The sequence below is a fragment of the Notothenia rossii genome (genome assembly GCF_949606895.1).
Source record: "Notothenia rossii genome assembly, chromosome: 5".
NCBI classification, from domain to species: domain Eukaryota; kingdom Metazoa; phylum Chordata; class Actinopteri; order Perciformes; family Nototheniidae; genus Notothenia; species Notothenia rossii.
In genome coordinates, this window is record NC_136903.1 from 23,142,133 (window position 1) to 23,155,838 (window position 13,706).

General features: G+C 41.4%; 1 protein-coding gene across 2 annotated transcripts; it reads right to left on the reverse strand.

The window, feature by feature from the left end:
- Positions 1 to 895: 895 nt before the first annotated feature.
- On the reverse strand, positions 896 to 12,782 carry tmem86a (transmembrane protein 86A). Of its 2 annotated transcripts, XM_079682837.1 has the most exons (4): positions 12,642 to 12,778; positions 8,403 to 8,596; positions 6,646 to 6,910; positions 896 to 6,029 (listed from the first exon to the last, which is right to left on the reverse strand). In XM_079682837.1, the coding sequence occupies exons 2-4, from the start codon at positions 8,511 to 8,513 to the stop codon at positions 5,602 to 5,604; spliced, it is 804 nt and encodes a 267-aa protein (XP_079538963.1). In that variant the 5' UTR covers positions 8,514 to 8,596; positions 12,642 to 12,778; the 3' UTR covers positions 896 to 5,601. The 2 variants fall into 2 exon arrangements, with proteins under 2 accessions (XP_079538963.1, XP_079538964.1); XM_079682838.1 differs by lacking the exon at positions 8,403 to 8,596 and having other exon boundaries at positions 12,642 to 12,782.
- Between the last annotated feature and the right edge of the window lie 924 nt (positions 12,783 to 13,706).

Genomic DNA, 13,706 nt, shown 5'->3' on the forward strand with positions numbered 1-13,706 from the left:
AGGAGCTGCCAAACACACACAGACAGGTTGAAACCCCTCTCCAGCCTGACGTCACTGTGCTGGCTCACACAAACTCCATTTCTATACAGAGACCAGGGGACTGCCAGGGTCCAGCTGCCAGTTCCAAACCAAGGCACCAACCTACGTCACAGGCACCTTCCTCTTCCTCACTGCTCGGCTACGACACAATAAGGTTGAAGGAGTTTGAACTGAAAGCCTGAATAGAAAGAAACTAATGGCGAAAGAGAATCTCAGATCATTCTTCTGCCTTTTTATTATGTTGCATTTATATACCTAATTCAATAGATTAATGATGAAATGGTTTTCCAAATAGGAACTTGAATGAGGAAATATTTTACAACACTTGAATATTTCTGCTTCAGTTCATGTTATTTGAGTGGAAGGACATGTCACCCTGCTGGTTTTATTAGGGCCATTACAGACATGTTTCATTTTCGTAGAAGACTGGAGTTCTTTGATGGTGAGACCATGGCTGTGAATGAATGAGACGCTTTTGTAGAGAACTGGCATGGTTCCTACAGGAAAAACTATTAGATGTGATGAGTGTGTTTATAAAAAAAAGAGAATAAAAGGCGACAGAACAAGAGGTTTGCAAGAGGAAGAATTGGTTGCAGTCTGGATTGCTTTCAACAGTTAAAGCCTGTTGAAAGCAGAATTTCCACCTCCACCAGACAAAAGAGTGCAGCGTCTACCAGAACAGAGCTCGCTGCTGTCCTGCACTCCTTTCTGCCCTAATGGCACTTTAGAGGCTAAGGGCCAACAGCTTCTGTAGAAACACTTAACAGTTATAAATATCAGCGAACATTTTGAATAGCTAACTATTTGAATGGCGTACATTTGATTCCAGCAAAACGAATAGAAAGACCGAAGCATGTTGTGCTGAAGTTGCATTTTAATTGCATTTATTTTTCCAATAGATATTCACATTCATAGCAAAGAAACTATTTCATCTCTACGGTCATGAAAGAAAGAAATCACAAAGTGAAATCAAGGACAACAAAGGTCAATTCTATGGTAGAAAAAAAAAACATTTGTTCATAGAAATAAGTCAAATAATGCTTTGTAAAAAGGCCTTCAAAGAAAAAAAAATGTGTTGTGGAAAACAAATCCAGCTCTTTCCACGGTGACAAAATATAACATTTGTGGCTTTTACTCTTCAAAACAGTTTAACACTAAGAGCAGTTAATACCTTTTAAAGAAAAATGCTGATTCATGCGTCACTGCATCACTTTCTTGTGCTTAAACAATCAAAACAGTAACTTTATTGTCTCTATTTAAGACAGAAAAACAGTACACAAAGATTGTTTTGTTTCAAACACTTTTTCTGGCCATAGTAGATTCAGATTAATATCATAATAAGGAAATTGCATTAATTGTACATACTACAAATAGTATAAATCCATACTGATGTTGGAGGACTGCCAGTCGTAGAGTAATGTCATCACGGTGGACGACATGGAGGATTCAAGCTGGTTGTCATGCGTGTGTAAAGATAAACAAACTTCACGGTTCTATACTTTGAATGTCAACCACCGCTGCACGATAATGGACACAGCACTTCAACAGCTAAGCTTCAATTCACGAGAAACGGCAGCAAAAAGAAAAAGAGAAAACTTTGAATCAAAGAAAAGTGCCTTTTTTTAATTCATAGGATTGAGTGAAACTGTGGGCCCTCTTTATCAGTTACTGGTTTCAGCTCCTGACTCACACACAGGCCTCCCACAGCTCTCTCAGGTCCCTTTTGTCTGCCACACAAAGATCAGAACAACAGGGCTGTTGACAGGCTGAGGTAAAGTGATGCGCCTGCTGGCCGCCATCTGTGGGGACAGGATGGCAGCTAACAACCCGGATGGAAGGAGAGTCTTCCCCTGTGTGTCATATTTCACCTCCTCGCTTAATTTACAGCTACGGTATCGCTCAACAATGACCTCCTTTCTACTGTAAGTGGGGGGGAAAATGACCTCCAGCACCAACGAGGGGGTCCTCTGCCTCCCGCTAAACAAAGGTTGCTTGATACATGAGAAGCCTCTATTGCTAAGATCCACTCAATAAAAACTTTCATTTTGTGCTTTAAACTTTGGTTCTGTTTTGCCTATGGGCATAATAACTGGCAACTTACTGCTTCAATATTTGAATTGTTGCATAACTCAACTCAACTCTCTTGGAGATCTTCCAAGTTTGGATAACATAAAAGTCTCAGAAATACTTCAGTGTGTTCTGGCATGTAGCCATTTGGAACTAAAGTCAGGCAGCTTTATGTAGCAGAAAACAAAGAAAGTGGTGCTTACATAAACCTCCCACAAAGACAGCTCGACTGAATCAAGTTCTTCCCTCATGGTCTTAATTCAGGATGCATACTAGATAGTCAATCATGTTAACCAGCATCTCTGCTTGAACTCCATTAAACCCTGATTTATGAGAGCATAAAGCAGACAATTGCATTTCAGCTAGTAAGACTGTGGATGTCTCTCTGCACAAAGGCTGAAATTAATTGTGGACAGAAAATTCTGCTGGGGGCTGGATACGAGATGAGAAGAGAGGGTACAGCAGAGGAGGCGTTTCAACAGTGCTGGGACTACAAATAAAAACACGGGGCAGAAGAAGGTTGGTCACACAGACACCCTGACGAAACCGGTCTGACTGACAAGGCAGAAATATCTTGCTGACCAGCATGCTGACAGGCCAAAAGGAGATTGAGGAAATATTGGGCAAAGGGTCTGCTAGGAATAGAAGCTTGAGCTGAGAGTGTTTCCTGGTCAGCTGCTTCAAAAAACCTTGATGAGTGTCAACACCACGGTCTGCCTGCAGATCTGTCATGGTGGCTGATGTGATGCATAGACATGTTTTGGTGTGTGTGTGTGTGTGTGTGTGTGTGTGTGTGTGTGTGTGTGTGTGTGTGTGTGTGTGTGTGTGTGTGTGTGTGTGTGTGTGTGTGTGTGTGTGTGTGTGTGTGTGTGTGTGTGTGTGTGTGTGTTGTTGGGCATGAGGGTGTGTTACTGACAGCTCCAGGGGTCATTGACCGAGTAAAAGCAACCCACAACATGGGTCTGCTTCTTTTCCATAGCTGTTTGTTTTATATACAGCTCAATATATCACATTAAAGTGCATGAGGGCCAAACCATAAAACACATTTTTAAAGTAAAATTTTTGATGATTTTGTAATCAATACATACATTTGTTGGCGTACATTTGTGATAAAATTGATTTCTTTCAAGTATACAATCAGTTAGTGGTAATAATCATAATGCCAGTGATGTAGCTTAGGTTACAGGTGGGGTATAATCACAACAAGGCTTGTCCAGCAATGGAAATGCTTACTATTAAGGTCAAATTCAACTAAAAGATAAGATATAGTTACAGTTTTGATATACTGTAAACATATACTGTACCTTTAAGTTATATTTGAATGAGAACACATTTGGGGATGCTGTAAAACGTGAGTGTGAGGAATAAAGACCTTTTAGAAGCCTTGTGAGAATACATTAAATATATCCAATAGAGTGTCTACTACTTCACATAAGCTATGATTGTTCACAGAATTTCTGTCCTTTAGTCTTTTTCTGACTTGTCACATCTACACTCTTGTTCACTAAACAGCCAAGGGCAACACACAAATTCCAAACATGCACACACACTCGAACATGCATATAGCCAGACATGTGAGGAAGGGGTTACAGTATGCTTCTTCAATGTTTCTGAAAGACACTTCATTGTGGCGTTTCCTGGTTGCAGAGAGTGAAACAAATGAAAGGTGAGAGCGGGAAGTGTGTGATAGATGAAAGAGAAAAAATCAGCCGGGGGATTAGCCATGGTGGATTAGCGGGATTAAATCTGATGAAATGTCCTTTGAGAGGGACTATTGGGAATAATGGGATAACTGTTCCCTCACATGACAAGCCATTACCCTCATCTCCTATTTTTTAACTCAGGCTACCCTGGGGCAATGTGTATGTTTATATGCGTGTCTTTCTGAGGCCCAGATATACACAGATGGTTATAGATTCAAATATCCCAGCCAGTTACTTGGCCCTATCTTTTCAACCTTTTTAACATGGTTTCACGCCAATGACAGCATGGGTCGGCTGATCTAGTCCAGCATTGAGAACCTCGTGGACTTCTCCTATAACCGAAGCAGCAGGGGTCGTAGGTGTAAGGTGTGTGAACATTTCAACATGCACCTAGTTTCCAAAAACACTCTCCTTAAAGACTTAACAACAGAAGTCGAAGCAAGTGCACTGTACGGCATTTCAAATGTGTACAGGGGTGTGCTGGGACTATAATATGTACTTATTGTGACAACAGGGCAGTGTCAATAACATCCCTGTAGAAAGAATCGAGCTTCAACAACCAACCTCCACGGTTCTTGATCACTAAATCTACAATACACAGCAGTTATTGCAGTCAACAAAGTGCGCAGCTTTCCACCTCATTGCCTATTTTTCACATGTTATTCAATGACATCGTAATTCAATCATCCTGAGACTGGATGTGGATTTGTTGAGGATATTAAAAAAGGGGGTGAACAAAGGCCTTGTAATTGTTTTAAATGAAATGCACAGGACTCAGAAAGCAGGTGTGAATACGCTCCTGATTTTAAGAATAGCACCCTTAATTCAAGAGAACACAAAGCAAAATGACGGAAAGTTGGTTTCAGGCAGGCAACACAAAAAAATACAAAAATAAGATGTCAAAGTGGCAATAGACAAGTTGTTTTACTTATCATTATGAATTAAAGGGTGGGCAATCTGATGACCGTAGTGCAATGACGACCAGCATTCAGAATGATTTCCTATCAGCCTCGCTTTCCCTCAATTGCAATTCTGTCTGCCTTGGGAAAATTAAGGCTTGATTTACAGTTTCCTGTGCAGCGTTGCCAACTATTTTCTATGAAAAAGTAGCTAAAAGTCGGCAGGCTTTTTGTCATATCGGCCAAGTCACTGCATTAAATTGCATAAAGGTTATTGATTGTGCCATTGTTTGCGGAAAAGTCGTCTATTGTCACTTTAATTTGTGTTATTGAACCATATGAAGTAGATGTGCGTGGTGGGGGTCAGTGTGGTGACGTGGTGGGGGTCAGTGTGGTGACGTGGTGGGGATCAGTGTGGTGACTTGGTGTGATCATGGGACTGTGTGGAAAGCGAGGTAGGCTTGTTAATCAAACACACAAAAATGCACTAACACACAATCGCTCTCCCACACACTCCTTGATGGTCCCCAGAGACATGTTCCCCTAAAATTCAAACATAACTGTTCAAAGTAAAGTAATACTCTCTATATATAAAGCAGGTAAATAACACTACTCTTGTCTCCATGGTAACTAAATTGTGAGACAGTCATTCTAGGATGGAAGATGGACTGAGAGGCTGAAGATACTTCAACAGGTGTGAGACTACCGTACTAGAGGGACAGGAGGCTGATAGCTATGTGAAGAATCTAATTAACCTGTTGTCATGGTAACAACCGTGTGGGAGCGCCACACAGAGATGAGGGTTGCGGGCCAGGGATCTGGCAGTGAGATGTGTCCATGATCACTCAGGGTTGAAGGAGAGGAGGCTGCTACGTTCCCAGCCCCACGGCACCTCACGCCCTCTTCCTGGCCCCCTCAGCGTCCTGGCACTCCACCACAGAGAGCGAGATCAGCATCTGGGCGGCGTAGTACGTGGCCATGATGATGGCGCGCGAATTGGGAACAGGGAAGCAGAACTTATTGACGGCAATGGTGAGGTCGGAGACCATGAAGAGCACGGCGCCAAGGCAGGCGCACAGCTTGGTCCAGGTCCACAGGTCGTTGGCCAGCTGCAGGCCGGCCACCGCCCTCCAGCCCATGAAGCCGATCAGACCGATGTAGACGGCCACCAGGTAGGTGAAGGGCCCCGACAGGTAGGGGTACAGCAGCAGGTAGCTCACTGAAGACACAGCAGTGACCACCAGGCCAGCAGTCACATTAACGGGCTTCATCCCAAAGGCTGAGGAGTACAGGATGTGGGCGATGGCAAACATCAGAAGGCCTGCAGGAAAAGATGATTTAAAAGTAAAAAAACGTTTTTTACATTTGTATCCTACCTATCTGTCGTAGGTCAAAGCTTGAATCATGACACAATAAAATAAGGGATAATGACAACTTGGATGTTATATTTTTAGCGTTGACCGATGTCTTTATGGGTCATGACAACTTTTTAACTCTCCATAGTACATTCTTCGAACTGGAAACACTGAGATATTGCAACAGCATGTCACAACAGGTCTAATGGTCCAAAAAAGAATGAAGCCAACAGCTTTGTCAAACTAGCTACCACTCATGGAGGTAAACCCGGGAAGTAGGAGGGGGAAAAAGTAAGAACAGCAGGTCAAAGTCAACCCAGAAGTTCTGTCTGTAAATAATAATTATCAATGAGGAATGTTTACAACAGATGTGCTGAGTGTTGTCATTTTGTCTTAAAGGTTTATTTGGGGGGGGGTTAATTTAAACTTTACAGTTAACTTTGGGTTCCCAGATACAATTCCCATATTCAATGATGGCAAAACATTCGAAAATAAGGCCCAAACTGAGATGTAAAATGAATGAGTAATAAGTCCTGTAGAAAATAATAATAAAGCAACTCAGTGAGTGTGGATTTGGCTCACCGTGGACGAAGTAGCCCTGCTCCTGCCAGATGAGAAAGGCATCGCCCAGAGCAGAAAAGACGAGGCCAGCAAAGATCTTGCGAGCATTGGAGCTAGCACCTAGGAAGCTGAAGCCATGTGCCAGTAAGAACATCCAGAGGCAGAAGATGGGTAGACATTTGATCAGTGCGCTGAACCAGGAGGGGCTGGAGGTGGGCAGCCACAGCACAAAGTACACACAGGTGGCCTTGAAGAATGGCACCAGCTTTGGGCCTTCACTCTTGACCTGTAAGCAGTTTCAATATTAACATTAATTATTTTGTCATAGCTGGTTGCACTAACATAAGGGAATCCTATTCAGTGAGCCGTGTGACACCATTTACATTCTGCCTTAAACTAGATTTAACAAAAGTCCCTTTATTTCAAGGAAGAGGGCTTGAGATATGATAAGACAGGAAGCAGACAGCACTGTGTGTGGTGGAGGGACAGTTTCTCACATTGATTAAAAAGGAAACATAATCAGCAGAACACTGCAACTATTTCTCCTGGTGGTTAGGGTTCAGAATGGAACAGCCTTCAGGGTTGCTTTGTGGTCACTAGTTTGCATCTCTGTGTCAGACATGCATGTTTTTTGTGGCTGAAATGAAACTCTGTAGGAACAGCAAAAAGAAGGGAAATGAAAAAAGGCTCCCCAGTGTTCCTTTGACCTCCTGTAACCTGTTATTCTCTTCATTTTTTGACTCTCCCTGTTGCGTTTGTGTTCTCCTTCTCCTGTTTCACCTTCATTCTCAGTATCTCTTGAGAACTGTGAAGCATATTGAAGTCTCAATTCCGTCTTTCAAGCTGTGATACAACATATTTATTTCTGTCCAAATACATGAGGCCCAACTGGGTCACAAAGAAACAAAGAAACACCTCTGGAATGACTACCCAACAATGGGTCTGAGAAATGCTTAAGGGGAAAAAGCCCTAGGGAATCGAAGAGGGAGAAGAAAGGGGATGTTGAGTTTCAAAGGAGAGGAATTGAGTGAGGATTCACTAGAGCTGAGATCACTGGAGGAGAGATGAGGAGGAGACACAAAAGACAGGGAAGGGAGGAAGAAGAAGGGGTTCTAGTGAAATAAGGGAAGGGTTGTGATGTCCCAATTGACAGTTTTCCAGTTGCTCTTTCGCATCCATCTGGTAAATGATTTAAAAAGCGAAGCTCTGATTGAGAGTGGCAGATAAGAAGAAGCAGGATGAATCATGGGGAAGTGACGCTATTGGGAGGGGGACAGTGAGAGAGATGGGGTTACAAGCATTCAGATGACAGCTAGATTTAGGATTGAACAAATCAGTTGGGAGGGAGGTGAGGAGGTGAGAGAAAATTAAGGGTTACTATAAGTCATATTTTCTATGCTCCAGGAGTGGAGTGCACTAGCTGGACGTAAAAAAGGAGGTCTTAACTCTAACGTCTGGCTTAGCTACGTCCGACTTAATGATTCAAATTAACACAGAGTGCACCAAGCCTGATTAGTCACGGTCGTAGCTGCGCCTATTCTTAAGATGCACGTCCACGTCAATACACACGAAACAGTAATTGTTTCCAAGCAACACACGTCTACATAATTTAACACTCGAACTTCTCCATTCAAATCAGCCTATTCTTAAGATGCACGTCCACGTCAATACACACGAAACAGTAATTGTTGCCAAGCAACACACGTCTACATAACTTAACACTCGAACTTCTCCATTCAAATCAGCCCGTCAGCGTAAAATCTGAGCGCAATCAGCACCTGCAAGGTTGGGGAGAGCGCCGCGTTTCGGTCTGATCCATGCTGTAGTTGAGGGGAGATCTCCTCGATTGATTCAAAAAGGGCTTGTCTGTCGAAACGAAACCTCTCCATCAGCTCATTGTCCGAATAGATGTCCAGTGGGTTTGTTCGATCACGGACGACTCTCTCGTCTTAATGCCCTTTCATTGTTAAACCTGTAAACAAGACCCACTGCCATCATTATATTTCCTTCTTGCCTGTTTTACGTTACTATGAATGCTACTCTGTCTTTCAAATTTAAACCTGCTCCATACTAGGCGTAAAAGTTACACCCATACAGGACTTAGGTCTAAGTGGTGCACTTCATAACTTTAGTTAGGTCTTAACCTTCGGTTCTACGTCGGACGTAGAGTTACACCCAGTCTTACACCCACTCCTGGGAAATGAACTATAGTAACCCCTAAGGAGGATCGTTATTGCACAACTGCTCAAAAAGGTTGTGGGCAAAAAGATCAGACTAAATGTTTGACCTCAAGCCTGCCCTGAGGCCTGTACTACGAAGCCGGATTTTTGCTTAGCGAGCTAACTTCAGGGAAAACTCTGGGTTTCCGTTCCTACGACGCTGGTTCTCTTTTTAGCGGGCTAGATAACTTATGCTGAGGTTGCAGGCTAAGAGATCAACTCAGTGAAAGCACTGCCTGCTGACCAATCAGAGCTCAGTGTGTGGAGTTTAAAGTGATCAAGTCATATTACAGGAGAAAGGAAATACAGAAAAACTGCCGTTGCAGGAAAGATGGCCGGCAAAAATCACCGACTGTGTGATTGTGAAAATTAATAGAATATCACCTCCCATCTTCAGAGCAATCTGACTATTATAACATTAGCGTTACGAAAGCTTACTTAAATATCTTTTTTTCAGTATTAAACATTCAGTAGTATTATTGTTGCCACATTGTACCTATTTATTTCCTCTACCAAAGAGGGTAAAAAGAGGAATAGCAGGTTTACTGAATAAATGTCTCAAGCAGCAATTTTCTAGATAGATAGATGGATAGACTTAGCTTTTGGCTTACACATTAAGATATTATCAGTCTCCAACAGATACAAGTTGTAAAGGAGGAACCGTTTCACTGAGGAACACGGTGGGTGTCTCAGGTGTTGAATGGGTGTCTAAGGCAACCAGAGTGGTTCAATCCCAAGCCCTTGGGTATTGAAGTCGCTTTTGATAAAAGCAACAACTAAATGAAATGTAATGTAATTTGTGTGAACCGATGCACTGATGATTTACTTTCAATCAGCTTCTTAATACATTAAATACTTAACACAGAGAAGTGTGTGTGTGTGTATGTGTGTGTGTGTGTGTGTGTGTGTGTGTGTGTGTGTGTGTGTGTGTGTGTGTGTGTGTGTGTGTGTGTGTGTGTGTGTGTGTGTGTGTGTGTGTGTGTGTGTGTGTGTGTGTGTGTACTGTATCTATCCCATTAAGGCCAAATGTGTGCCGAGCAGAGGAGGTGAAACTGGCAGGACTTCAAGTCTAACCAATAGCATATCTCTGTTAGACGGGCCACTGGAGGCTACTTAAGCACAGGAAGCAAGAGAACCAACAGATGGTTATTGTACTGTCCTGATCATTACACATAAAAGACTATCTACAATTTAATAAAGTGCACCAAAGGAATACTTGCACACCTGAGATCTGCCGGCTGAGCCCCATTGATTTAGGTTCCAGATCCAAGAACACAAACAAAAAGTATGATTATTATTTGTGAGGGAAAAACTCAGGGGATGTGTAGATGGCTGTAGTAAGGGATTTGGAGGGTGACCGCAAATTCCAGGGAGGAAGGTGGGGGGGGGGGGGGGGAGTCAGAGATTCCCATTACCTTTGGTCCCATTTATACTGTGTTTGAGCCATACTTTGCAGTTTCCCTTTCCATTGTTGTTCATGTAAACTCACTGTATCTACACAATAATAAAAGGGCCGCAATAGGAGAGAGCACAGCTGTTAGTACGTCCGACACACCTATGTCCCAAAGCACACAAAAGCTACTTTTTCAAATCCTCTACGTATATTTATCTCAATTTATGAATTATTTAAACTTGGCTGAAATGTCCAACAGTGTTTAAACTTGGAATGAATAAAAAATATCATATTGTCTTGATATTGTTTCTTGTCAAATGCTGTATTATCGGGTGGTATTTTTTTGTTTTGTTTACCTCTTATGCATTGTATCACATTGTTACATCAAGGATGACTTTGACTGCCTGGTGGAAAACTGGTCCGAAGTGGGTGTAATGGTTTTATTTCTCTCAGGCTCTAGTTCCCTGTTCAGTGTATTGTACCTGAATTTGCTTGTCAGAGTTTAGGCAGCATGGCATCCTCTCAGCTGTAACAAACTCCTCTCACAGTGAATAAGATGTCAGTTTGTCTGCAGTGACCGACATGAGCCCTGTGTGACAGTCAGCTGACGCCAGCAGAAAAGAAAAGAACATACTGCTTAATTTGGAAAGCAAACAAAATAAATAATGTTGTTATCATTTTGACGTCGGAAGGATTACAAATAGATATTGTTTGCAGAAAAGTGCTGTAGCACATACAGTACAGATGACTTGCTGCAAACACCTGCCACTGTTAAATAATGATTTGGTTAATGATCGACTGCAGGGTCACAGTAGGATGGAATGGCTCCCTCTTTCATAGCAACAAACAAAGGATTTTTACAAATTATTTCCCCCTATTTTCTAACTACAGCTGTGCTCTTCTAACTGTGTTAAACTACACATCAATGTACTTTCAAGCTAGACAATAATGCAGAATCAATTAAGAATATCTAAGTAGTATATATGTGTGAAGAAAAATACAAAATGATTGGTGAATATGCTTAAATGATTACAAATGTTTACACTTTTGTGACTGGCATAACTCGTTAGGTTACTGCATTCCAGGAAGGAAGAAGCAGCTGTTAGTCACTAATACCTCTGCACCAGTCATAAAGCAACCCAACCCCAGCATGAAGCCTTGAATAACATTCAGCCAGGATGAACATCTATTCAATTGTTCTGGGTCATTCTCTAGCCTGGGTCTGAAACATGATACACACGTAAACATAAGAATGACCTGTAAAGACCCCTATACAAAAGTAAAATAATGATGATTAATTGGCTCTCGTTTGCAATGGTCAAAGTAATGTTCCATGATGATCACTAAATAGTTGATGTAATTTGCTTCTTGGCTTTTCTAATTTAATACTTGTCTTACCCTTTCCAATAGTGTTCTTATCTCACTATGCCTCTGCATTCCCTTTCAATTTAAGTTAAGCAGCCCTGGGAGCATCACCATCACTAAGGAAAACAGTTTATATGGCAAGCATTTCTCCAAAAAGGCTGCTCTCACAGGCTGAGAGTCAGATCAGAGTTTACTACAGGCCAAGTTGGCCCCTGCTCATGGGGTAACATTTCATAGCAGCTCTGTCAAAGTAAGAGGATGCTAAGGTCGGCTAAATTATTTATTTAGCTGTCAATGTTTTTTGTTAAAATTGCCAATGTCCTACAGTAGCATTAGGTAAATTAAGTTTTGGAAATGCACAACATTAGTTGACACATTATTCTATTTGAAGCATTGCTAGAGCAAAGGAGATGAAAAATAAAAGGCAGCCACAGCAGCACTGTTCAGCGCATGCGTCTCAGGGGGGAAAGAAAAATAGACAAAAAAAAGGTCGTCACATGACAGTTTGCTTTTTTGTCAGGGGGCTGCCTTTGGAAATATGTGGAAACGTCCTTTTGTTGGTGGAATATCGAGACGGAACGGTGCATTCAGTCGCAGCTAAAACGCGTCAAGATTTCGAGGGAATCAGCTGAATATTAAAGTTCCTGCTTTGAGTCTCCAACACATTCAGACGCATATCAGGACATAACGAGCATAAGACGCAGACAACAACACGGGTGTCCGAGGGCATTTTCAATTCACCAAACAAACATTCCTATTTACTGATAAATAAACTATTTATTGTATTGAGCATTCATTGGCCTTCGACGACAGAGTATGAAATGCTATGCTATAAATAATAACTAAAATTATGCAATAAACAGTGAGTAAGTTATTCCAGCCCCTCAACAATGAACTTTAACAATGTCTTAATGAGAAACATTAATAAGAATGGATAACTTATCTTAAGAAGTGGTGTTATCGTGTAGCTAAATGGCTACCACTACTATTCCTGTTTTGTGTGTGAAAATATCAAAGAATGCTTAAAGCAGATTACTCACCACGGTTACCGGAGAAACCATGTTTTTCTTCGGTGGTGTCTGTGTCGATGACAAGGGTGTTAAATATAAAAAATCAGCTTTGGTTCTTCCACTTTGTGTTTTACTGCATGAGGGATGCCGATTGTTTTTGTCCTCGCTCCGGTAGGCGGCCCTACGTCCGGTAGGAGGTGATAGACAAGCCGAAACGTGGGCACGTTTTTCTCAGTTGACCAATAGGAGCAGAGAGGTGTTGTGGAGGGGGAAGGCCAAAGCAAAAGGGCGCCCTGATAGGAGGAGTCAGGCTGCTGTTTACATATCGGAGCAGATGGCCTTTATTTACATTTTACAAAGGAGCTTCTTGAAAGCCTTTTGATCTTATTATTGATTGGGACTGACAAAACGTTGGAAATGGGTCAGATGAGACGTTAGAAATCAGACAAGAAAGCCTGGCAAACATCTATAAGAGATCGAAATGTTGCTCTAATACAATATAGTGATTTCCGATTCCACTGATTGCATTGATTCAAATAGAATGCTTTTAATAAATACAGTTTGTGGATATTCTGCCTGTTTCCTTTCAGTTAAAGCTCCCCAGTCAACTAATCAGACCGTTTTCCCATAAAATATCATGAATATACGAGTGCTCTTAAATTGACATTAGGCTACTAGTGGTATTACATAGATGGGCCATTCTACCGAATTGATGCAAAGTCAGGTTGCAACAGTTTTTAAATGTTGTATGTTTTTTTCCCAAAACTTTGTCCATATATATTTTGTACCATATCTAAGTTACACATATCTAGTAAAAGAACCGTATATTTTTATATCGAATTTTCAGACTGTATTGGAATGTTCTTCCTCTACCAAAAATGGTCACTACCGAAACATAGTATATATACACTGTAGTAAAAAAGTATTATATTAACCTGTTAAGATTGTTTTACCTTCCCTTCTCTAAATAGTATTTTAACAAATATTTATTGAGGGTTTTCGCAATTAAATCAATGCAAATGTAATTTGTAATCAAATTTCAAAGTTCAATTTATACAATTCATAAAAATCTCAATGCAATTTTTCTTTGTAAAA

Excerpts from the sequence above, each read along its gene's own strand:
- tmem86a (XM_079682837.1), bottom strand. The coding sequence starts at position 8,513 with ATGGAGAGGTTTCGTTTCGACAGACAAGCCCTTTTTGAATCAATCGAG. Across the intron at positions 6,911-8,402 it reads CGCTCTCCCCAACCTTGCAG|GTCAAGAGTGAAGGCCCAAA; the intron begins GTGCTGATTGCG and ends AACTGCTTACAG. Across the intron at positions 6,030-6,645 it reads GCAGGGCTACTTCGTCCACG|GCCTTCTGATGTTTGCCATC; the intron begins GTGAGCCAAATC and ends CTTTTCCTGCAG.